The following is a 25759-nucleotide window of genomic DNA, read 5'->3' as shown; positions in this document are numbered from 1 at the left end:
GAGGAGTAGCATAACGAGCTACTCCATCCACCTGTACACGTTCTGTGGTTTTCTGCAGTAACTCCAGTGCCTCTTTGTCTTGTTTAGAGCGAGTTACCTCTTTCTCTGATCGAAAGGGGAGCACATCTAACTGCCACAGCTTCTCAACGTTCTGTCTTAACGCTTGAGAAGGAGATGGTAACAGGGATGTGTGCAGACATGAAGCTTCAGTAGGTAGATGTAGAAAGGTAGCCGGTCCCTGGATGGCCCAACCGAGGTTAGTGTTGACAGCAACAGGGCTGCCTAGTGGACCGACTTTGACAGGTGACAGAGGGGTGATGAGCTGGACATTATCTGAGCCTATAAGAAGCATAGGCTGCACATCCTTAAATGCTTTGATGGGAACGTCGGCCAGATGTGGATATCTCTGACGGAGTATGTCCACTGGGCAGGATTGTTTTGCCAGATTAAGTTCTTTAGCAGTGAAGACACGTCTGATGTGATGTTTGATTTGGGGAGAGCTGGGTGCACTCAGTTCAAAAGAAACCGATGCGCCTTGTAACTGTGACACCTCCTGCCTGATGGTTCGTAGTTTGAGGGACTCCTCTGTGATATTTAATTGCAGGTAATGAACCGCTGCAGATAAAACAATAGTCCGCTCTGATCCATCGTCAAGAATGGCATAGGTGGACAGAGATCGCCCATTGTTGTGGAGGGTAACTGGGACCACTTTAAGCATGACTCTGCCTGAATGAGTGACTTGGTCCAAATACACCATGCTGGAGGCTGTACTCAATGTCAGGATACTCTTGTTTGGGCGAGAGGCAGCTTCATGAAGGATCTGCAGGTGTTGTTCTCCACAGGTGGCACAAGGTTTCTTCAGATTGCAACTGTCAGGCTGGTGACTCCGACCACATCTCCAGCATCTCTTATTGTCATTAATCCATGTAATAATCTGTGTAGTACTCAGCTTACTGAAGTCAGAACAGGAACTCAAGTAATGTTCTGTACTGCTACAGAAGGGGCAGTAGGGCTTAAATTTCTCTCTTTTCTTCCCTTTCATAGGTTCTTTACTGTCAGTAGGGGCTGAAGTGGTATTAGCCGTCGGTGTTGTAGGCTTGTCAGTGCCATAGTAGACTGATGAGGATGTCTTTAATGGTCGTGATGACTTGTCTCTGCGATCTGAGCGGGGTTTATCAGATATGTAGCTTTCTGTAGCCCTTCGTGATATCTGTATGGCCTGTGACTTCCTCTCCAACCACTGTGCAAAGTCAGGGAGAGTATAGGTGTTAGCTGAGTCACTCTGCAAGATGCCCTTTGCAAGACAATATTCAGCAAAACTGTCTTGATAGGAGAAGGGGAGTTTACTCAAAAGCCTGTCCACATGGGAACCACACTCTAGTTCGCTCTTAGCAGCTCCTTCCATGGAGTTTAGTAGTCCCACCAAACTACTAACTGATAGAGCAAAGTCTTCAAACCCCTGTGCATCTCCAGCTTTCACTGTGGGAGCTCTCAAAATGTTGTTAATTTCACCTTGGACTAATTGGCGTGGTTGTCCATAGCGCTGCTGTAGAGCCTGCATTGCTTTACTGAAGGGCATAGTGTCATGCACATACCTCTTTGCAAGCTGAAACGCAGGAGGAAACTTTAGATGATCCAGAAGTACTTGGAATTTGTAATCCTCAGACAGATGTGGGTGTGGTCCCAAAACTCCATCCAGACCTTTCTTCAGTAGCAGGAAATCACTTTCTTTTCCTGTGGTGAAGCGGATCAGGTTGGGTTTTGGGATGCCATAAGAAGAGGAAATAGCCATCTCCATCAAGTTCGGTCTCTGAGAGGAAAGCAGAGATGAGGAGTGTTGTGGGCTGCTCTGAATTACATCATGCTGTGAACTGACAGGTGCAGCTGGAGCAGGATGCCGATAGGTATACTGTGAGCTAACAGCAGGTGGCAGCACTGGTGTAACGTATGGCTGACTGAGAGGTGGGCCTGAAGTCCAAAGCGGATAGCCTGGAGAGGGCATGCCAGGCGGCAGCGTGACAGGGTACTGCATAGTGCCAGGGATACTAAACTGAGCAGCACTGTGTGGCACAGACCACTGTGGGGTTGATGACTGCCAGTTCAGGTCTCTTTGCTGATACCAGGGAGGATGTGGCTGTTCTGTTGCTGTAGATGCAGACCGGGGTACCACTGGTGTTGGCTGAGCAGCTGATGGCATGGAAGAGTGGACGTATAGAGGGGGCTGAGGAATAGGTCGGTTAACAGGGAGAGTAGGAGCTGTTGACTGTAATATTTGAGGGTTATCAACATGATGAGCTGTGGAAGGGGAGGTCTGCTGTACAGTATGAAACTGAGGGCTAGGTATTACTGGAGATATGGGAGGGATGTTTTCTAGTCCGCCCATAGGAGGAGCTTGTGTAGGATTATTATCCACAGTTAGTAAAGGCATACTATGGCTCCGGACCTGGGTTTGTAACTGTACTTGGGGGGTTCTTTGGCCAAAGTTCAAAGACACTTGTATAGCGCTCTGTATCTCCCTCATCTGCTCCTGTACCTGGGTAACACACTGCTCCATCCTCCTTATTCTCTCCATCTCTGGTGAGCCATCGATGCCAGCGATTTGGTGTATTGGAGTAGCTGCGTTAGTGTTCGGTGGAACTGGGTTAGTCGGCTGTGGGAGATAGGTCCAGATGAAGTCATCCAGATATCTTGGAGCCCTATGTGGTCTCCTTTGCCGGGCACCTTGTTGTTCTTCATCATATCGGGATGTCGCCATGTTAGGAAATGCTGTAATTAATCCGGCTCGAAGGACCACTTGAACTGGACATGTGTGTGCTTAATAGACTGGCAAATTACAGCAGGATTTTCCTATCCTCGGTCAGAAGGCACAGGTGACTTATATGATGAAAGAGAGGGTCCACAGCAATGATAATTAGGGTTCTTTTAATCCAAACATCTCCAGAAGTGAATTCGTGTGAGTATATGTATATGTGTGTGTGTGGTTCTGTAAAATAACAGAAATTACAATTAGCAAACAATTAAAGTCAACCAAACTGGTCTAAATAATACAGAAAGGGTTGAACAGAAATGACTAAACACCACCCCCTGGTGGACACAAATGGGCTGCTGCACAGGGATAGACTCCATCTTTACTTTGGGCAGCTCAGTTCACAAGGGTAGCGCCATTTTGGTCAAATCAGCGTGAATATACAGTGTCTCGTGGCTACACGAACAGCTGGAAAACTCTACTAAGCATCACCCAATGTACATAGCTAAGTATATGATAAGTTACAACCATAGAACAAACAAATACAAGGCACTTACTTATCATTCACGCACACGCACTACACATGTTCAGTACAACAGCCCAGCTCCACCAGCGCTATCAAGGTGGACCAGCGCAAACACAAACAAGGGATGGGAGGAATGTACCATCTTAGCAGTGGTTAGAGGGGGTCCGTGGAACAGTCTATATACACAAATCACAGGGGTTTTCTACAAGCTGGTTTCAGTCATTGTACAAATGTGCTGTTTATAAGATTAGAAAACTGCAGTATAGCTGCCAGAGTGACCCGTCAAAGGAACTTGTATAAAGGGGAGACAGTTTTCAGCAGTCCATGTCTTATCCAGGTGTTTGTGCGTATGCTTTCAGTTATGTGATGATGATGCCATTCAAGCGTCAGGCCTTGGTGGAATTCTCTGCAGTGGAGAGTGCAGACCGCTGTGTGTCCTGTGGAGCCAAGGAGCCAGTATACATCGCAGGTCTTTGCTTCCATTCCTTTTTACTTGGTAACATATACTCAAATGTAGCATACTGTTTGTGTTTATATTTTTCATTTTGTCATCAGGTCAACAAGCATACTTTAATTATTCCACATCCAAAAGAATCACCAGGCCTACAAATGCTGACAACCCCAACAGTGGGAACAAAGTGCTTCTGCTGTCCATACAGAACCCACTCTACCCTATAACAACGGTAAACACACATACAGATCCAGAGGGACATCTCAGCTCTCTTTTCTTAAGTGTACCTTCTTCTTCGAACAATAACTCATAGTCTTTATGATCTGCTGATGGATGTGGTTTATATCTTGCGTGTTTTTTAATCATTTATAACTCATAATTAAGTCGTACCGTCTGTCTTCTTTAAATGGAGGGGCAATCTGAGCAGAACTTTGCACAAACATCAACTCTTTTGATTTTTGTATTCATCATCCCTGCAAGTGTGGTGTTACGATCTCCATTTGCATATATTTTTTAAATTTATGTTCAACATATGTCGCCTGTGCCTAACTTAACCATCACCAAAACTTTACACCAGAATGTGTTTGTGTAATTTCTATGGAAGCCCGTTTCCGCCACTAAATAAAAACAAAAAAGCTAGTATCCATAACTCGAAATTTCGAGTTATTTTCTCGAAATTTCAACTTATTAACTCGAAATTTTGAGAAATATAACTCAAAATTTACTTTTCTCAAAATTTCAAGTTAGCTCTACCAATCAAAAATATACGTGAATGAGGTCGCTTTCTTGTTACCCGGAAGCATATGCTCCCCTCGGGCAGGAGGCTCCGGCCCATTCGCACCAGAACCTCTCGCCATAAGAACAGTTTCTTCCCCTCTGCTGTTGGACACACGAACAATAACCGTATGACTGTTCCCACCACTAACACATGACCCTACGCTGTGTTCACTGCATCATTCCATGTTTGGCACTGATCACCACCTGCACTCATGTATATACTGTATCTATCTACGTAGCACTTTTAATTCTTATTCTTATTTTTATTTTCATGTCTATTTAAGCGTAATTTATGACACTATGTTTGCACTGAAGCACCGCAGCAATTTCCTAATGTTGTAAACCTGCGCAACATTTGGCAATAAAACCCTTTCTGATTCTGATTCTGAGAGGAACGCGCACTCAAAAACAGATCCCAACAAATTTGCTCTCTTTCGCGAGTACGTTTGCTGATAGTAACACCATGTGATTCAGCTAATAACACGGGGATTTCATCATTTGTGAAGCCAGGCTGAAAACACTCAGCAATCTGTGCATTCACGACTGGATGTAATACCGGTAGCTTAGCTGTAGCATTTGTTGCTGAGGGCTTCAGCTTCCGGGTAACGAGGAAAGGACGTCATTCACGTAGATTACTGATTGGCAGCGCTAACTTGAAATTTCGAGTTGCTTTTCTCAAAATTTTGAGTTAATAAATCGAAATTTCGAGTTAATATGTCGAAATTTTGAGAAAATAACTCGAAATTTTGAGAAAATAACTCGAAATTTTGAGTTATGGATCCTTTTTTTTTTTTTTTGTGGCGGAAACGGGCTTCCATAAATTTCTGCTACATCAGGTGTCTCAGTTATATTTGTCATGATTGCCATTGTGATTTGGCTATAAAGAAATATATACATAAAAGTGAATGGAGTTAAAAATACAAAACCATCACTGTTCCAGTTACATGTCTTAACCTTCATACATGAAGGTCTCACCATTAGAAACTCATAGATTAACGCTAATGCTGCATTTTGTCTTTTTGTGTGTGTGTGTGTCCAAATTGATGCAGGATGTTCTGTACACTGTATGTAACCCCATTGGCAGTGTGCTGAGGATCGTCATCTTTAAACGAAATGGAATCCAAGCCATGGTGGAGTATCCTTACTGAGTGGGTGAATCTGTGTGTTCCTCACACTCTGCATCATAACAGTTTACCACACGTAGCTATCTTCAGTGTGTCACCGAGTGTTCTCATGGGGCGTGTCCAAATACATGGGCTGCATCCTTCCGGTGCCGCATTTGTAGGCCGATTACGTCACAGTGACGGGATACAGGTGTATCCTTCGTGGCCCAACCTATCCCAGAATTCAAAGCCAATTTCGGTTTACAACAATGGCGGCAGCTACTTAGTCAGGGCTCTAGAGTGCGACCAATTTGGTCGCAAATGCGACCAAATTTTTCAGTGGTGCGACTAAAAAAAGATATTTGGTTGCACCTGTGCGACCAAATGTTCGGGTAGCAAAAAAAAAAAACTGCAACCTTCCCTGTGGTCAACAACAGACACACATTTTGCCCCTATCGTGGACTAAACCAATCAGAGATAGTAAGGGGCGGGACCTCTCTGATTGGCCGTGGTCCAGTTGAAAGTGCAGGTGGAAGTGGGAGGTGAGTAGCTTGAATAAAGCGATATCAATTCATTAAATCCTGACTTTTAAATATAACTGTGTTTTTGCCAGAAATGCCAGATTCTCAGATTAAAGCTCACAAAACCATTTCAACAACAACCAAACAGCAAATGAGAGCAGGTACACGGACTCCACACAAAGACGTAAACACAGACCCGACGCATCAGAATCAGCTTTGTCTTTCTAGGCTTTCTCACCCGACGGCCCGTAGACGGACACGCTGTCGGAGCTTAGCGGTTCTGATGCGTCCGGTCCGCGCTGTGTTTACGTCTTTTTGCGCTGATTCTGAGCTGCAGGTTTTGTGTCTCCAACCAAAATTCACCGAGCCAGCAGCAAAAGAAGCAGCAAACTGCGCTTCACATTTGATCAATGTCGTCATGAATTTTGCTGTTTTGCTTCCACGACTATTAAAATCACACTCCATGCACAGCTAGCTCTCTCTCTCTCTCTCTGTACTTCAAGAACAGTTTCCCGTCTCCAATCTCTGTTTTCTGTATTATTCATTTGCTTATTACCCACCAGTCTACCGTTGTTTACAGCGCTGTGGCTGCTGTCTTTTTCTTTTCTTTTTTTCACTTAAATGACCTCGGACAAGAAAGCCTATTTTTTCTGTTGTTCAATACTGAAGAAATTTAAACTTCATATGCAGAACATTGTAGAATATTTTTAAGGTTATCTGCTATAAAAAGCCAGACCAGGAAAATCTCCTTCATGTTTTTCTGTGTTTTATTCTCAGTTACTTTCACACAAAGGCATCTGCTGTGATGTTCACAATTCTGATGAAGTCAGTGCTGATAAATGATCAGAATTATAATATTTCTGACTGTCTGAGGCTAAGTTGAATCGAATCGGGACTTTGAAAACCGGAATCGAATGGATTGTAGAAATCAGTGATGATACCCAGCCCTATGAGCAGCCTAGGCACGACAGACGTGGATGTAGCTGTAATAGGAAAAGAACTATTGCTAACTTTTCTGTTAAGGCCTGATGCTTCTGAAATTAATAGCCAGTGCTCTGACACGGTGTCATCAATCTTTGAATGCTGAGAAAGCACAGTGTATCCAGAAAAACACATTATATTAATTATTATAAAATCTGTGTGCGCCTAACTTTTGTGGTGGTACGCCCATGACAAAAAGTTAGTCTAGAGCCCTGTTAGTTTTAATATTACTCTTATTACTGTTTCTGGGACACAAAACAAACTTTTAAGATATTTTCAGAATGTAGCTGCGTAAACTTCAAATATCTGCTCGGTTTATCAAGACATCACATATTTGTAAAAGCGTTCCGACGTTTTCCGAGACGTCTGTTACCCACCAGCTCGATAGCTAGCCCGGGGTTCAAGCCTCACTAGAGCCGGCGAGAACAGCGGACTCCCAGCACATCGTTTTCAAAACACCCGCCGTCTTTCACTACTCAGGTTAAACATGACATATGAGTCACTTAGATAATTTCAAAATGTTATTGTTTGGCTTTTTTCAGTCTTTTATTTGTTCCTGAGTAAATCGGTTTGGCTGAGATTAAAGTTCTAGTTTTTACACAGCTGAATAAACGTCAAACAGAAAACTGATTAAACAGTAGTGTGAGACGGTCGAGAGTTTACTCCAGTGTCCTGTTATATTTTAGACAGCAAGGAGCAGACGGCCGAGTTCATTAAACGCCCCTGAGACAGCGGTGACGCAGATCTGAAGGCTTCACCGTCCAATTTCACAGCTGCTCGCTTCCGGCCTACCCGGCCTTCGGAGGACCTGGCGCACCTAGACCGCGAAGGCCATGTCCTCAGGAGGATGCAGCCTATGAATTTGGACACGGCAATGTTTTTTGTGAAAGCCCTAAGATCCTGCCTAAATTCACGTTTGGTGTTTAAACTATAAAAATAGGCATTTCTGACCACATCCAAAATCTGCAGTTTTTCACAATCTGTGGGTCCTCTTTGAACATAACTCTCGTGAATTTCAAGGGTTGACTGTATCCTTGACACTCATCCAGAGAGATATGTTTTCATGCATTATTTGACATGAATCATTTAGTGCTTTTCTTCCATCATCCATCCTTTCTTTTCCACTCTTCCTTATCAGGGTCGGTGGGGGGGCTGGAGCCTATCCCAGCTACCACAGGGCAAGAGGCAGGGTACACCTGCACAGGTCGCCAGTCTGATGCAGGGCTACATTCTTTCTTGTCATTCATAACCCTCATGCTTAAGGATCCTAAAACAGAGAGTTTTGGAAACACTGCTGAGGGGGGTTTATGTTAACGGCTGTGGGAGTGCGTGTCAGCCTGCAGTGGCAGAAGACAAGACTCTTAGACACGACACAGAAACCCATGTTCATATTCTGTTGGCCACTAAATGTAAATTGGATTGTGTCTTATGTCACAGTAGGGGTAGGTTAGTGGGTGGTTCTTAATCGCCCATACAAGTGTCTGTCTCTTTCTATTTGCACTGTAACAGACTGGGACCAGTCAAGTTTGTATCCTGCCTTTTGTCCTACAGTAACTGGTCTGATTCTTTTCTACTCAGAGTCCTCAAAGAACTTAATACAGCGTGCCACATTCACAAGCACTTTCTGCTGTGATTTTAAGTGCTCACTAACTAACATTCACACACAGATGGATGCATCAGAGAGCAACTTAGGGTTGGCTAATGGTATCTGGCATGCAGACTAGGGTGAACCAGGGAGCGAACCACCAACCTTCCAATCAGTAGATGACCTGCTCCACCCCCACCCAAGCTTACAGCACCTGGTATTCCCAGGTGGTCTCCCATCCAAGTAATAACCAGCCCCAACCCTGCTTAGCTTCCCAGATCAGACGAGAGCAGGCGTGCTCAGAGTCCTTAAGTATACCAGGCTGGGCTGGACGGTAATCTGGCATACTGGACATTTGACCAATGGGGTGACACACTTTTGGTCAGATGTGTAAATTAAAGGGATGGTGCACACCGGCCCTACATGCTACAGCAGCCCATTCTTTCATTTCCATTACTGGCACTGTGTTTCCCACTCAAATCTCTTAACAGTACCTACCTTTGCTGTGCACTCACACAACTTGTAGAACGGAGTGTATTTTGAAAAAGGTGGAGCTGAAAAGCCAGAAAAAGAGAAAGAAACAACAAATAAATGCAGCAAAATGTGTCTAATTAACCGGCAGGTTAGCTGTCTGGTCTGCTGGTGCTGCATGGTCAACAGTCAAACCAGCAACTAGTAACAAGCCCTCACATTCACAAAAGGCTGCTGTTGCTAGCACCAGCCATGGAGAAGTGCAGGATTAACCACAGTCCCAACAAGAGTGAGGAAGATGCAGAGCAAGGAATAATGTATGTATTTTACCCATGCTTCTATGTGGTTTCATTGCCATTATTGAATGTAGCTATGGATAAGTATCTGCAAATGTATGTCATTTATATATCTCTGTGTTTGAACGTCCTCTCCTTAACCAAGCTTCTGCAGATTTGAGTCAGTTCAGTGTGCTCAGAAGGCGAAAGCAGCTCTGAATGGAGCTGACATCTATGCAGGTTGCTGTACACTAAAGATTGAATATGCAAGGGTAAGAGAAACATCAGCAGCATCCACAGTGTTTTTGTGCTATGTAGACAGCACTGATTTACCCTGACTGCAAGGTTTCCTGCGGCAAACGATACTCAGAATGTGTTAAATCTACTTTCTACCAACCTGAGTTAGTTTTATATACAAATAAATCAAGTGTACTGAACCTGTTTGGGTTCTCAGTATAACCAGTAATAGATCCTTACCCACACCAGAACTAAATCTCAAATGTTACTCTTAAATTTTGCACATTTCAAAATACATTTTAGAATTTAAATGAATAAATTAAATTGGTTAATTTCTTTTTGTGCACTTTATGCTTTGTGTCATGAAATGACTGTACAGGTATACAAATGTGTGACAAACTCATAAACTGTTGATGCACTGCAGTGTTTGGAGTTTTCTTCAGTGGCTTCTGAGACTCTCCTTGGTATCACAGATCCATCCAGCTAGATCGTGAATCTTTTTTCATCTTTCTTTTCAACAGCCAACACGTCTGAATGTTATTAAGAATGACAACGAGAGCTGGGACTACACAAAACCATACCTGGTCAGACGAGGTAGGTCAAAGTCTCCCTTTTAACTTCAGCCGTACGGTCAGACTCAGACAGGTTGACTGTTTGAGGTGCTCCTGTCTTTTTGCAATACTTGAGCTGCTGTAATGTTGAAGGTAGGACTGTTTTCAGCATGAATTCTCTGTGGGGACATATTCACCTTCACTACAGCTCTTTTAGGAAACCTTTTAGTGATTTGTGAATCCGTGGCCAAATCTTCAGTTGTTATTTGCCTGTTTCTGACTGTGGATTCAGTGTAGTCCTGAAAATTGTCCCGGAACATAGTTCTCCATCACACCGAGACTCCTACGCCTCCTGCCTCTACATCTCCAATCAAAACACTCTCATATCAGCCAATTTCCGACCTCTGACAATCTTGCACCTCTGCCTACTGTGGGGAAAGAGAGAGAGACACATTGAGGGACAGTGAGAGAGCAGAGAACGTCAGGCTGGCCATGCACAGCAACTTTCTTCCATCTACACCTTTGCAACCCAGCAAAGAGAGAAAGAGAGGGAGAAAAAGAGATGGATCTCACTCCTGCTGACCACCATGCAGCTGCTGCTTCAACATGCCCAGGAGCCACCTTCCCTGCCACTCGCTGCAGGATAGCACTGCCTCCTTTCCACCTATTTTACCCTGTGTTCTTAATCTCCTTTTGTCTGCAGAAGTAGTCTCACATAGCCTGACACCTGGTCTGCACAACGTCTTTTGTTCTCCAGAGCCTCGACATGTTAGATTTAACTTTCAGTGTTGCTTTTTTATAGCAATCTTGCATGTTTTTTACCAAACATCGACATAACAAGTGAAATCAAATCCTTGTTTCCTCTTCAAAATCTGATGAAAACACCTTATTGGGTAATAAGTTGAGTTTCTGGCTATGTGATTCTACATTATGAGTATCAAAACTCTGCTCTCTGTTGCTTTATTTTGTCTGAATTGGAGCTGTCACAATATCAGATTTTTAATGACACCTTACTGCAAAAATGGTATCCAAAAACGATAAACTAAGAACTATCTTTACAATGTTGCTTATAATTAAGATAGAACACTAAATTGAGAATTTCATTGGCTGTTACAGGTCTGAAAAACGGAGAGAAGCAGATACAGTAGCTATTCAGATGACAGCTAAATATTCTGGTAGATAGGCATGTGAATAAATAAAGACTGTGAGTAGGCGTGTCAGCTTCCTTCACATGTGTATCTGGGTTCAAGTGTCTAAATTTGCCATGTAGTTAAAAAAGCAGTGTTGGTGTTATTGCAGATCCTCAAATATGAAACGTTAAATAGCAAATCTCAAATGAGACTGAAAGACTCTAAATCAGTATTAATTTGAACAGCAAGTTATGTAACTCGAGAACTACCAAAGGATTTAGGTTAGTTAGCATGAACATGCTCTTACCAAAGACAGCCTCTAGTGTGTCTGAGACAGAGTTAGCTGTTGACCGCCAAGCCTTTGAATTCTTGGTGGAAAGAATCAAACAGGTGAAAAAGTGCTGACTCACCGTCAACCACACGGCCTGGTTCTGCTATCAGCCAACCAGCAAAGGTACACGAATCTGCAAACTCTAAGAAATACTAACTGTGAAAGCCAGTATATTGTGACAGCCTTAATCAGGAGCTCTACATTTAGCCATCTAAATCTCCTTGATTTGTATATTTTGATAGAAAGATTCATTACTATGTATCAGTGACTTGTTTAAAGCCAAAAGTTGTTACGTTGTATTACTGCATGAGTGTGTTGTGTGATCGCAGTCCTGTGTGGTCCATTATCTGAAACTGTGTGATGAGACTGATGTTGGAGTCAGTTCATCCTGAATTCACTCAATTCAAAAAAAACTGTTGTTTTTTTTTCAGACAGCACTGATTAAAAATTGCCCGACATCTGAAAGCGGTAAGCTCACAGCCCCTGGCTTCAGTCTATGGCAACATTAACAGCTGCTGCCCAGAGTATCAGCTTCACCGTGAAATGTTCTTTTGATATCCACAGAGCATTATTTATTATTTGTTACAGTCTCTGTGAGACTCTGACATTCCCCGAAGTGCCATTAACGACCACTAAATATTTTAGTTTTGGCTGCCTAATATAACCTTAAACAGCCTTGTTTTAAAATGATTCATTAAACGATTGTTTTTGTGATGAACTGGTCCCAACTCTGTTTAGTTGAAATAGTCACTAAATACATTTTATCTGCTGTGTTATATGATTTCATGGGGGTGCACTGCATTGACACAGACTGGGGCAAGTCACCAGTGAGGCTGGGGTGTGTTGGGGTCTCTGGTGGAGTATGAAAATGTATTTCTTTATGTATTTAGCTTCCACAATAGTGGTTGCTAGTACCTTTACTGCTCAGTTTTAGTTTGCTTTATATTCCCTCTGTACTAGCTGCTCTTTTCTTGTGCTGCTTTAATCATTTCCACCATCCAGCACCTACATGAATGAATTTGTGTTCCTTTGATAGAAGTTATATATTTGGAGATAAAGTATCTGAACTTCAGGGACCACGCCTCCAAACACGCTCCTTCTGGTTCTCATCTATATGTGTTCCCCCAGTTCTACAAGCTGTTCGTTCTCGTTTACATGCCCCTCCCTCCCCTTTTCAATTCTTTAACTTCTTAACTTCTATTTAGTACATGATGAGCCGCCAGTCTCCTCTGAGGCCTTCCCCAAACCACAGCTCAATTCATGGCCAACCATTCACCATTATCTACTAAAACGCTGTCAAACCTCAAATGAGGACGTGGGCCCAGCTAGTGAACTGTATTTTTATACATACACTTGTGCACGTGTGTTTGAGGGGGACTGTATTTAAACATGGCTGCTACAGTAAACCATCACTGGGGAGACTGCTTTGGACCTTCTCTAAATGAGGCACTTTGGGGAAGATTCACATAAATATGAAGTATTATCTTGGCATGAAATACATTTTTAGATGATCAAACAAATCATATTTTAAAATGTTTTATCTCTTATTTTTATCTTTATAGCCTTACAGCTTTTACCAGAATGTCCAGCCCTGGGCCCAAACCTAGATTTGTTTTTGGCTGTAATATGTTGTGTCAGCTAAAACAGGTTAGAATACTAGCCCAGAAGACTGATGCAGTTCTGCACATTACTGGCAGCAGCCAGGTGGTGTGAACGGCCTCTAAAACTGGGTAAAGCCACAGAGCCGTTTGGGTCCCTCCCACACCACAGAAGAAGACCAGTCACGCTATCACAGTGACTGTGCACCCCTTTGTTAGTTCCTTGTGCTAGTGAAAAAATGCAGCAGTGTTTCAAGCTACAGTGTTCTGAGGAGCACCAGCAGCACATCAAGGAACCCAGAATATCGGTTGTCTGAAACTCTGTTCAAGTAAAAGATCCCCTGTTTGGTTCGAGAAGGAGAGGTTACGTCAGGAAGAGCAGCCACTGAAAACTCAAATCAAACATGCAAAGTTGCCCTCTGTGATAAGGGAGCAGCTGGAAGTAGCACAGAGTTCTTTTTCCCTGCACTGCTGATAAAATAAACATGCTCATCAGCCACAGGTTCTGTTGCTTTTGACTAACAGAGCCATTCATGGATATGGTTAAACTACCCAAACAAGGTCGCCCTGGCTGCATAGGGGGAAGTGGTTGATGTTGTCAAAGGGTACGTTACCAGAGGAGAGCATATAGCTATGGGCTCATAGACTGACCTACATATTACTTGTACCTTTTACTTTAGTAGCTGCGTTTAGCATGAGGTTATTAACCTTATGGAAATGGAAGCGGACTGATACTGACGTGATACTTTTCTACTTTAAATTCAGTTCAGTTCAGTTCAATTTCTTTATTGTCCCACAAGGGGAAATTAGTTTGGCAGAAGGATAAAAATAAACAGAACAATAATATAAAATAATAATGACAATAATAGTGAGATAAAATGATCATCACTTTAGACAGCAAGTCACGTTTAACCATACATTCATACAGTGAGCTCTATCTACTTTCATCCACAGACAGCTGAGTGCATCTTCGAACGCCATTCGTCTCTGACTTTCTCTGCTTCTCTGTGCCAATGTGCATTTCCATCAACCTGCCCCTTTTCTTCTACCCTGTCATACTCTGCTGCTTTCACTCCTCCATGTTTTGCACGTTCATCATTTTGTTCCTGCAGAGTTTTTGGGTGAATAGAAATGTCAGTCCCCGACGTGTTCCTGTGAAAGCACGCTTCTGTGGGTTGGGTATTGATAGCTGTTGGAATACAGACTGCATCAATAGTATGTCCGTTGTCCCACTTGAGAAGATGGGGTGCTAGAGCTGCTCTATGCCCTGCACTGGAAGGTCTGACCATAGTGTAGTCCTCTCGTTAAACAACAACCTGTAGCAACCACAGTTGTTGCAAAGGTAGGCAAATGCGGCTATGTACACTTTGCATGTTTGATTTGTGTCTGCAAACTGCACTTAATGAACCACACACCTAAGCTTAATGACTGTTGACCACTTGTCCTCACATCCTGTGTAATTAATGCGCTGGAGAGAAATTCTTGGCTCACCTGGGACCACAGGTGAAAACGTCTCTTGACGTTCTTCGTTTTGTATTCAGACCAAATCTGGGAGTGCATGATACAATTATTAACAGCTTCACTCCCATGTAGATGGTATCTGATGCATGTTGAGAATCCCCTTCTGTGGGTTCTGAAGTCCGTTCATCCAATAACTGCTGCTACTATTAATCTATCATAAAGAGGACATGATGTCAAAGGGGTTTGCTTTGATTCGCTTTTGTGAGATCACACGATTGTAAAAATATACTGTCCATGAAAGAAATTGGATCATAGCACAGTGATTAGCATCCAGTGGATCCTCTATCTTGGGAGGAGGTGCAACTCCGTTGGAGAGCTGCATCACAATTCAATCACAGACAGAAATTTGGGTGAATCTTATGTTACATATGGGTGATGTGCATATAATGTAAGCTGAACATTTAACAAACGCAAACAGAGACCAAAACATCAGCAGGTGTAGGTGACGGATATTTAAACATACATAAGCTGCAATCAATAATAATGGATACTTTATTGATCCCCATGGGGAAATTACTTGTTTTTCTCTGCATTTGACCCATTCACTCAGTGAAGCAGTGGGCAGCCCACTAAGCAGGCGCCCGGGGAGCAGTGTGTAGGGACGGTACCTTGCTCAGGGGTACCTCAGGGTAGCCGTTAAGTGGATTCGAACCGCTGACCTTCCGATCATGGGGCGACCACTTTACCTACTGAGCTATCCCTGCCCCTAACACAATACAGTCAGATGTACTGGTTTGTTTTGGCTCGTCAACTACAGATCCTCTCACAACATCTTAGCCTGTTGTCAGACAACCCAAAATCATGCAGTCAGGGTCACCCTCAGCAAAGACGCACACTGAGCTTATCATTATCATCATAGCAGATACTTTAATACACAAGCAGGCTCAGAGTGCAAAACAAAATGATCTAAATCTGCTAAGCTTAGCAGGGGAAAGCAAAAAGAGTATTTTACTGTTAAATTCTTGCCAGAATACAAAAATAGTTTGTGAATTATTTATATGATAAATTTAACACCACCTGGGAGCTGAGAATTTATTCTTTAAATCAAAGGAAAGTTGCATTGAAGCGTGTTGTATGTTACTTTAATGACCTGATAGGTCACACAGTACTGTGAACCTTTTGATTTCACTGCAGTGCATATTTCTACAGTGTAATGAAAAACTGTTTGTCACCTACTTGACTTCACTGAAATGTTTCAGATTGTCAAGCAAATTTTAGCCGTTGACAAAAACACAGTAGATATAAAACGATGATTTCATTTATTCATGGAAAACAGACAAACACATAAATACACAAATCCAACCTCATGTGGAAAGTAAACGTAAAACTGATTTGTAAAACTGGTTTGTAAAACTGGTTGTGTCATCCCAGTTTGATTCACTGAAATGGAGTCCAGTTTGTCTCCACTATCCTGAGCAGAGATGGGTTACGCGTTACTGTAATCCGATTACTTTTTCAAGTAACGAGTAAAGTAAGGGATTACTGCAAAAACGGTAATTAGATTACCATTACTTTCCCGTAGGAACGCTGCGTTACTGCGTTACTAAAACCATGATTTATTTTGCGAGAATGTCTCATGACAGTGACGTAAGCGAGTGCGACGTTAGTGACAACAGCTGTGTGCAGATCAACAATGGATCACATATCGAGTGCAGAGAGAGTATGAGCGTGCAGCGTTTAAAGCGTGGAAGTACTGACCTTACTTTGAGTTTGATTCCATAAAAAGTGACAAAAACATTAGTGTCCGCTGTGCGTGGGAAGAAAACTTCTTTTTACAGCGAAAAAACCCCTAAACTTCCAACAAGCACCGAGTAGCTACGACGTAATGGGAAACTCACAGAGAAACTCGCGGATTCTTCCACTGACCGCAGCACACCTGCACCAGGGTAAACCTCCGCCTGCCCCACTCCTGCTTTACAGGTGAAAATAGAGCAACAGGACCGCTGAGTCTGTGACTTTATTTATTTTCTGCTGTGTTTTACTTGCATCTATTTGAAAGACTGAGTGTAAACACAAAAAATATTTTATTTTATGTGCTGGAATGTGCAGAAAATAGGTTTAAATGTTAAACTAATTTCTTCCAGTCAGAGAGTGTTGCATATAATTAAATTTTTGCTTGATGCTTAAAGTTAAAAGATTAAAACTAATAAAACAAGTTTTAAAAAGAGACTTTTCCATTTGATTACATTTTGTATGATGGATTATGCAGAAAAAGTAGAATTGGGCTGAAAGAGCTATCGCTTTATCACCTCTTCAGGTTGTAAATCGTGTTTTTAAAAAGTAACTAAGTAACTAAGTAATTAATTACTTTTGAAAATAAGTAATCAGTAAAGTAACTGGATTACTTTTTGGGGAAGTAATTAGTAATTAGTTACTGATTACTTTTTTCGAGTAACTTGACCAACACTGGTCCTGAGTGGGTGCATATTTCAGCCATGTGACACAGTGATTGATCCACAGCACTGCAGACAGACGTGTTGTGGATAAGACGCTATCCTGGCAGTACGTATGGGACCGATCGTCAGAAAGTCTGTGTCATGTCAGTGTGCCTCCAACATGTGTGTAGCATATACAGTATGTAATGCTTTGATGGATGAGAGTTTTGATAATGGTCATGTTTTTATCATTGTGATGATAATGTAATGCAGGTTGATGTTCTTTTGTGCTGAGGGAGAAAAAAGAGAAAGCTTGATGCCTCACAGGTACTGTCCTTTCTTATCTCTGTTCACATGTGTTTGTATTGTTTTTCCTGCTCTTCTCTGAATAAAACCACCACAAAACTGTTTTTCTTATTTTTTCACCTCCATTACCACCATAAGTAGTTTTGTTGTTATTTTTTGGGAGCAGCTGGGATTAAATAAATAGAAATAAATGTGTACAAACACACAAAAAACTACTGTAGAAAATCAGCAGCTGCTCTTCATTTCACTTTGAAACCTCACATTTCTGATCTTTTTCATTTGAAATTCTGATCTCTGCATGGCAGATGGCATCGATAAAATCTTCTTTTTCTTGAGTTGTCATGTGCATAGCATGACCGTTTTAATTTGGCCAACTCAACTCAACCACAATGAAGGCATATAAAGGACATTAATAACCTTCACATGTAGTCTGCCGCTGAGCATGCTTGTTGTGCTCGTGTGGATTTACAGCTGTTAAAACTGAGAGTTTATCTGATGTATTAAAAACTGACCATGTTAAGCAGCAGCATTCTTAGTTGTCTGTGTTATTCCCAGTCCAAGAAAATGTCACAATGATATTTATTATAATACTGTAATATAATGTAATATTTAGGAAAGCCAGGGCAATATTTCAGTGAATCTGTGTGGCAGAGATTTGTACCAAAGAAGTGGCATGTTAGTGTCTCAGATCTCAGCTATTAGCAGCATCTGCCATGGCTCTGCAGGACTGTGTCGTTCTCTTTCATGGGCACAGTATCAGATAGAAGCTACCCCTCAGTTCCAAATGAATCCCACAATAAACATAGATGGAGGAAACAGATTTCCTCTGTGATGTTTCTGCAGGAATATGAACACTGGAAGAAACGGAGGCCTTTTTGTCAAACTGTAAATCCTGCTTTAAAAGAGCGTTCAGCTGAACTGTTTCATGAATGCTCCAGATGTGAGTCGTGATTGATCAAACTCAAAATTGCAACATTGCATCATTTTAAATGTAGCACTGTTAATAACTGGCTGTGATTTTTAAAGATATAGTCAAGAATCCAAAACACTGTCTCCTCCCTGTAGACGCTCCGCGAGGCCTTTGAAGCAGCCAACTTCAGCTGCTTCTTCTTTGTTGGTCTCTTTTCCTTCAGTAACTGAAAAGCATGCTCTGTCGGGTGGAGATCAGGTCTTGACCACTGAAAGGTTTCCCACCTCTTTGCTTTGAGACACTCTTGGGTTTCTTTGGCAGGATCCATTTGTACTGTGAAGCGCTGTGTAGATCCATTTGACTGAACCTGAGCAGAGAATCTAGCACCATTGTCAAGTGTTTCTCTGACTGTGAGGTGTCCACACTTGAAAAAGACCGGACTTTGAATTTCACTCAACTTTATTTAGACCAACTAGTTTGATAGCTGGTAGGTAGCAGCAGGTAAAAAACCTTTCAACACAAAAATAAAGAACATTTCATTAACCATTCAGATAAATTACACAGAAGACAGATGAAATAACAAAATACACTTCAGTAAAGCCATTTACCATGTGGTTAACTGTGTTAATTTAACTGTGGTTCTTAAATAAATATACACAATGTGTCTTTTTTGCATTTAACACTTTTTTATAAACAATTGTATTTTAAAGTATACATTTTAGCGTTCACAAACATTTTAATAGACTTTAACTAAGGATTTTCTTTACAAAGAATTATTTTCTTTAAATCAAAACCAAACATTTATTCACTAGTTTTACGATCCACCCAAGGATTTGGGGTAACTATTTTTAATATTAATTAACATAAATATGTGGGAACACTAACTGCACAAACAATTTATTCAAACTTAAACATTCATTTTTGTCAATATAATTAAACTTAAATGCAGCAACTATTTCCCTAAGCGTAAAACATTTGCACAACTGAGCTTCCATAGTCCCAGATACATCTGCAAAAGCAAAACGTGAACTCAAGAGCTTACCGATAGCCTGTCTTGTTCAAAGTCTTCCTCACAGTGGAAAAGTGCTTTGTTTGCCGTCCTCTCAGTATGTTGCACCCAGGTCAAATGACTGCTGCATGCATTTAAAGGTTTACTCGGCACGCCCACCCTTGATTGCTCTAATGTGGCTCACCTGGCAGGGCGGCGCACACCAGGCCGTGCTTAGTTGTTGATTGCACCCAAGGTCTAATCAGCGGCCATGGGTAAGCAGCAGCACCGAACAGGTAGAGGGCAGGAGGAGGAAAAGAGGAATAACAGCCACACCTACTAGGTCAGCGCGACAACCATACAATTCAGACTTTTACCAGCAGACACATCATCAATAAACGCCAGCGACCCTGTTCCACGGGCAGTCATTCATTGCTGCCTTCCACCATGTCTGATAGATGTTGTGGTACACTTTCCATTTCTTTTGAATTCTTTACTATTTTCATCATTCTGGTGCATTTATTTGGGTTTCAGCTGAAACTCTTTTAGATGGTTTCCACCTTGTTGTTAACCTCCTGTATTTCCGTTTTTAGGATTAACTTGCTTGTTTGGAGCTGGGAACTGAACTGTCAGCCTTCTGATTAGTGGAGGACACTTTCTCTTGTCTTCTGGTTGTGTTTTTTTACTTTGTGACTGTCTGTCAAACAGTATAATGAAGTAGAGTATTATTTATTTGTCACACATTAAGACTTAATCATCAAGTTAATCGCTGAGATCTGGGAGCACATAAGCACTGCCAAACATAGGCTCAGTCAGACAGTCAGACCCAGCCCGTTCAAGCATTCGGCCTTAATGGACCATTTGATTGGTACTAACAGATCTCTAACGAGGCAGTGAATGAATGAAACACTTTCCAAGTGTTCTTTAATGTCATTTAAATCAGTATATGTGAAATCTTCTCGCATTCACATAATTGGTTTGTGTTATCTGTATTTGTATGTATTTCAGACCGTGGAAAGGGAAGACAGAGACAGGCCATTTTAGGCGAACACCCATCTTCCTACAGTGATAATGGTTATGGTAAGTAAGGATTTTTCACAAGCATGAAGACACAATGCACAGTACAAAGACAGGAATAATCACAATTAAATAGAAAATAAAAACTCATTTGATGGCAAAAAAAGACACTCGGTTAACTCTTTGCCTTCTTTCTCTCGTAGTTGATGTTTTGTCTTTCCGTCATCTGCCAGGTGTCTGACCTGGTTCTGCTGAAGACAGCTTTTTGTGTTTACAATGACTTCTTCCTTTTGACTGTTGTGAAGGCAAAGCACATGGCAACAGTGACCTGGTTTCTCTCTTTGATGCTTCGAAATCTACCTGTTTTGAACTCCCACTATGTCGATACATCCACGGGGCTAAAAAAGTTGGAACACTGAGTAAAATGTAAAAAAAAAAAAACCCAAAAGAAACCCCAGAATGTGATGATTTACAAATCCCGTAAAGCCATAATATATTCTTATATACATATATAAAGTTAGAAATATCCTGTCTCAGAGTGACGCTGAAAAACTTGTTCATGCATTTATTACTTCCAGGCTGGACGACTGTAATTCATTATTATCAGGAAGTCCTAAAAACTCCCTGAAAAGCCTTCAGCTGATCCAAAATGCTGCAGCAAGAGTCCTGACAGGGACTAGAAAGAGAGAGCAGATTTCTCCTGTTTTGGCTTCCTGTTAAATCCAGAATTCAAAATCCTGCTCCTCACATACAAGGTCTTAAATAATCAGGCACAAAACCTGGAGCTAAGGGGGCAAAACGATCGCATGAGTGCTGCTGTTTGACTGAGGAAGAATAAAGTAGTGGTGGTAAGCCAATAACATGACCACTTAAAGACAAAGCAACAAGGTGACATATACCAGTTTATAAATTGTGTTGATAGGCCTCGTAAAACCAGAGTCATGATAAACAATATATACGCGTGTTTGTTCCTCAATAGTTTCGTCACGTTTATCAAATCAAATCAAATCACTTTTATTGTCACATCACATGTGCAGGTACATTGGTACAGCACATGTGAGTGAAATTCTTGTGTGCGAGCTTCACAAGCAACAGAGTTGTGCAAAATACAATAATGTAAACAAGCAAAATACAAGAATGGCTACATCTGAAACTAATAAATATATGTACAATATATAATAGTATATGCATTTCTGGATGTGTATACTAAATATTTTTCTACGTGTGTGTGTGTGTACACATATTTTACAAATTAAATAGAGTAAACAATAAATAAAATATATAAAAATATTGTTTACGGTCTAAGGACAGCGCAGCAACACTCTGCTTATGAGCAAAAACAACCCCAGAGGGTTAAACATTTTTTTAAAGTAACGCAATAGTTACTTTTCAAGTAATTAATTACTTTTAGAATCTTGTAACTCAGTTTCTAACTTAGTTACTTTTGTGGAGAAGTAACTAGTAACTATAATTAATTACTTTTTCAAGGTAACTCGCCCAACACTGTGTAAAAGTACAGGGTGGTCCATTTATATGGATACACCGTAATAAAATGGGAATGGTTGGTGATACTAAAGTCCTGTTTGTGGCACATTAGTATATGTGAGGGGGCAAACTCCTCAAGATGGGTGGTGACCATGGTGGCCATTCAGAAGTCGGCCATCTTGGATACAACTTTTGTTTTTTCAATAGGAAGAGGGCCATGTGACACATCAAACTTATTGGTAATGTCACAAGAAAAACAATGGTGTGCTTGGTTTCAACGTAACTTTATTCTTTCATGAGTTATTTACAAGTTTCTGACCACTTATAAAATGTGTTCAATGTGCTGCCCATTGTGTTGGATTGTCAATGCGACCCTCTTCTCCCACTCTTCACACTCTGATAGCAACACCGCAGGAGAAATGCCAGCACAGGCATCCAGTATCCGTAGTTTCAGGTGCTGCACATCTCGTATCTTCACACCATAGACAATTGCCTTCAGATGACCCCAAAGATAAAAGTCTAAGGGGGTCAGATCGGGAGACCTTGGGGGCCATTCAACTGGCCCACGACGACCAATCCACTTTCCAGGAAACTGTTCATCTAGGAATGCTCGGACCTGGCACCCATAATGTGGTGGTGCACCATCTTGCTGGAAAAACTCAGGGAACGTGCCAGCTTCAGTGCATAAAGAGGGATACACATCATCATGTAGCAATTTCAAATATCCAGTGGCCTTGAGGTTCCCATTGATGAAGAATGGACCCACTATCGTTGTACCCCATAAACCACACCAAACCATCACTTTTGTTGTTCCAACAGTCTTGGAGGGATCCATCCAATGTGGGTCAGTGTCAGACCAATAGCGGTGGTTTTGTTTGTTAACTTCACCATTCACATAAAAGTTTGCCTCATCACTGAACAAAATCTTCTGTGTGAACTGAGGGTCCTGCTCCAGTTTTTGTTTTGCCCATTCTGCAAATTCTGTGCGCCGATCTGGGTCATCCTCGCTGAGATGCTGCAGTAGCTGGAGTTTGTAAGGCTGCCATTTGTGAGTAGCTAATATCCGCCGAAGGGATGTTCGACTAATGCCGCTCTCCAGTGACATGCGGCGAGTGCTACGCTGTGGGCTCTTGCTGAATGAAGCTAGGACAGCCACTGATGTTTCTTCAGTAGTGACAGTTTTCTTACGTCCACATTTTGGCAAATCCAACTCTGAACCAGTTTCACGAAACTTAGCAAGCAGTTTGCTAACTGTAGCATGGGAGATGGGTGGTCTCGTAGGGTGTCTTGCATTGAAATCTGCTGCAATGACCCGGTTACTGCGTTCACCAGATATCAACATGATTTCACTCCTCACGTGTTAACCTCTTCGACATGTCAATGGCTGTGAACAAAGAGAAACTTGTAAATAACTCATGAAAGAATAAAGTTACGTTGAAACCAAGCACACCATTGTTTTTCTTGTGACATTACCAACAAGTGTGATGTGTCACATGGTCCTCTTTCTATTGAAAAAACAAAAGTTGTATCCAAGATGGCCGACTTCTAAATGGCCACCATGGTCACCACCCATCTTGAGGAGTTTGCCCCCTCACATATACTAATGTGCCACAAACAGGACTTTAATATCACCAACCATTCCTATGTTATTACGATGTATCCATATAAATGGCTCACCCTGTAGAATGGAAGCAGAGCCTTCAGTTTTCTTCACCATCTTCTGGGTCTGGGGGTGGATTGCCACTCCGGGGATGCTGGTGCCTGGACCCGGGAGTATAGTGTTTGTATGAGGAGTGTGAGCATGTGTACTACATACAGTTCTGTGTGTCTCTATGTTGGATGAGGGTGGGAATGCATGTTTGTGTCTATATGTCAGGTTGGGTCTTAGACTCCACCTCTCTCAGAACATATTTCCCCTCACCACACTCCCTTTCAGTGGCTGGTGCCCCCACCCGCTGGTGGCTGGTTCTTGGTGTCCAGGGCTGGGTGCTGAGGTATGTAGTGGCTCACTCCCAGACTCCATGGTCTGTCGGGCCCCGTCTGGGGTGTGGATGGCCTTTGGGTTTCTGGGCCCGAGACTCGGTGGAGCCTGCAGGCTCGTCGCTACAGCCCTCTGTGGCTTCTGCACAGTGGCTGCTAGGTGACGCCCATCCATGGCTCTCCTCAGCTCTTTTCTAGGTAGACCTAAGCTAACGGCAGCTAACAATGTTAGCTCAGTGGTGAGTAGCCTTCAGTAATAGTAATAAATCACACAGCAATAGTACATCAAAGATACTTAAGTGGTACATAACCCAGGCAGCTATCACAACTAAAACAAGTTAGTTGCAGTAGGCTAACGTAGTTTTTAAAAAAGAAATTCCAGATGTTTCTTTAGGTTGGAGTCTTTTGACGCTGAGAGCAGCTTGGTTGCTGGCAAAGAGAGTTCGCACGGTCAGATTTCGCCCTTCATCCCTTTCTTCTTTAAATGTGAAGTGGTGTTGGAATTTCCAAGTTAGAAATGCATTCCTGCCTGTGCACTGCTGGCACGTTGCGCTGGCTCTGGGTCCATTGTGTAACTGACGCCACCAACATTAACAGGATGCTTACATTAGAGACTCTTATTTCGTGTTTTGTTTGGGTTTCCGGCAATGCATGGAATTACCAAAAATAGAAAGGGGATATTGAGGGGATAGCCTAGCATATGAAACAGGAAAAGACCGCTGTGTAATCCATTTATTTCAACAAAGTAACTGTATTCTAATTATCACCTTTTTAAACGATAACTGTAACGGAATACAGTTACTCATATTTTGTATTTTAAATACGTAACGCCAGTACATGTATTCTACATGATACTTAAACTTACTTGTCTTTATCCTGTCTTCCTTCTCTCACCCCAACCGGTCGCAGCAGATGGCCCCGCCCCTCCCTGAGCCTGGTTCTGCTGGAGGTTTCTTCCTGTTAAAAGGGAGTTTTTCCTTCCCACTATCGCCAAAGTGCTTGCTCACAGGGGATCATATGGGCTTTTCTCTGTATCTATTATTATGGGGTCTACTGTACAATATAAAGCGCCTTGAGGCGACTGTTGTTGTGATTTGGCGCTATATAAATAAATTTGAATGGAAATGAATTGAATTATTGTCTCTGCTCCTTGCATCTTCACAGTTACACATAAAAAGCATGTCTAATGTTTAAAATGAGAAAATTTACCATTTTAAGAGAAATATTACTGCATTTTAAATTTCATTGTAGCAACATATGAAAAAAAATTGGGATGGAGCAATAAAATGCTAAAAGGAAACAGCTGGAGGAATATTTTGCAACCAATTAGGTTCACATATAATAGGTCAGCAACATGACTGGGTTTGGGTTAGGACCCTCTCCCATCTTTACTTCTCAGAAGTAAAGATCAACAAAATCAACAAATTTTAAAAAGCACTCTGTAGAGCACACAAACAAAATTAATTTCAAATCAAGCTGAGATGTTTTCAGTACAGTTTCTTCTCTGTGTTTTTATTCTTTGCTGCAATTTAACAATAGACTACCTGGAGAAATATTTTGAGAAAGATTAAATATGTCTAACTTTATAACTTTTTTTGTCATTGGAATGATATACTCAGTTGCCAGTCAGTGGTTTCATCTACAGGTGGACAGGTGGACGAAATGCGCCTAGCTAATTCAGATACAGTACTTTCAAGGACAAAGAACATAGCTGGCCACTGACCACTTACCAGTGTGTTGCAAGTTGAGGTTGCATCGATTCCCAGATGCAGTAGTAGTAGATGAATTTGCCAAGATCCCCCCAAACTTACAAAAGCTCTGTCTGTAGCCCAACAGCACAACTCAGAAAACAGAATAGCCTTTGCTACCTTTGGGACGAAGACCTCTAAGAACA

General features: G+C 41.9%; 1 protein-coding gene across 1 annotated transcript in view; it reads left to right on the top strand.

The window, feature by feature from the left end:
* Positions 1 to 25759, top strand: part of LOC146561777 (heterogeneous nuclear ribonucleoprotein L-like) — an 84834-nt gene that overhangs the window by 31257 nt on the left and 27818 nt on the right. The window contains exons 3-8 of the mRNA XM_085243076.1: positions 3632 to 3741; positions 3828 to 3955; positions 5550 to 5635; positions 9612 to 9708; positions 10195 to 10267; positions 20392 to 20463. Coding sequence (XP_085099202.1) covers positions 3632 to 3741; positions 3828 to 3955; positions 5550 to 5635; positions 9612 to 9708; positions 10195 to 10267; positions 20392 to 20463 — 566 coding nt within the window. The remainder of the gene's footprint in view (positions 1 to 3631; positions 3742 to 3827; positions 3956 to 5549; positions 5636 to 9611; positions 9709 to 10194; positions 10268 to 20391; positions 20464 to 25759) is intronic.

This window comes from Mchenga conophoros, linkage group LG13, assembly GCF_057382185.1.
Source record: "Mchenga conophoros isolate Kocher_MC1m ecotype Shallow Benthic linkage group LG13, M_conophoros_male_GT1.1, whole genome shotgun sequence".
Lineage (NCBI taxonomy): Eukaryota > Metazoa > Chordata > Actinopteri > Cichliformes > Cichlidae > Mchenga > Mchenga conophoros.
The sequence above is the reverse complement of the archived record's forward strand: the minus strand, read 5'-3'. Positions and strand labels throughout refer to the sequence as shown.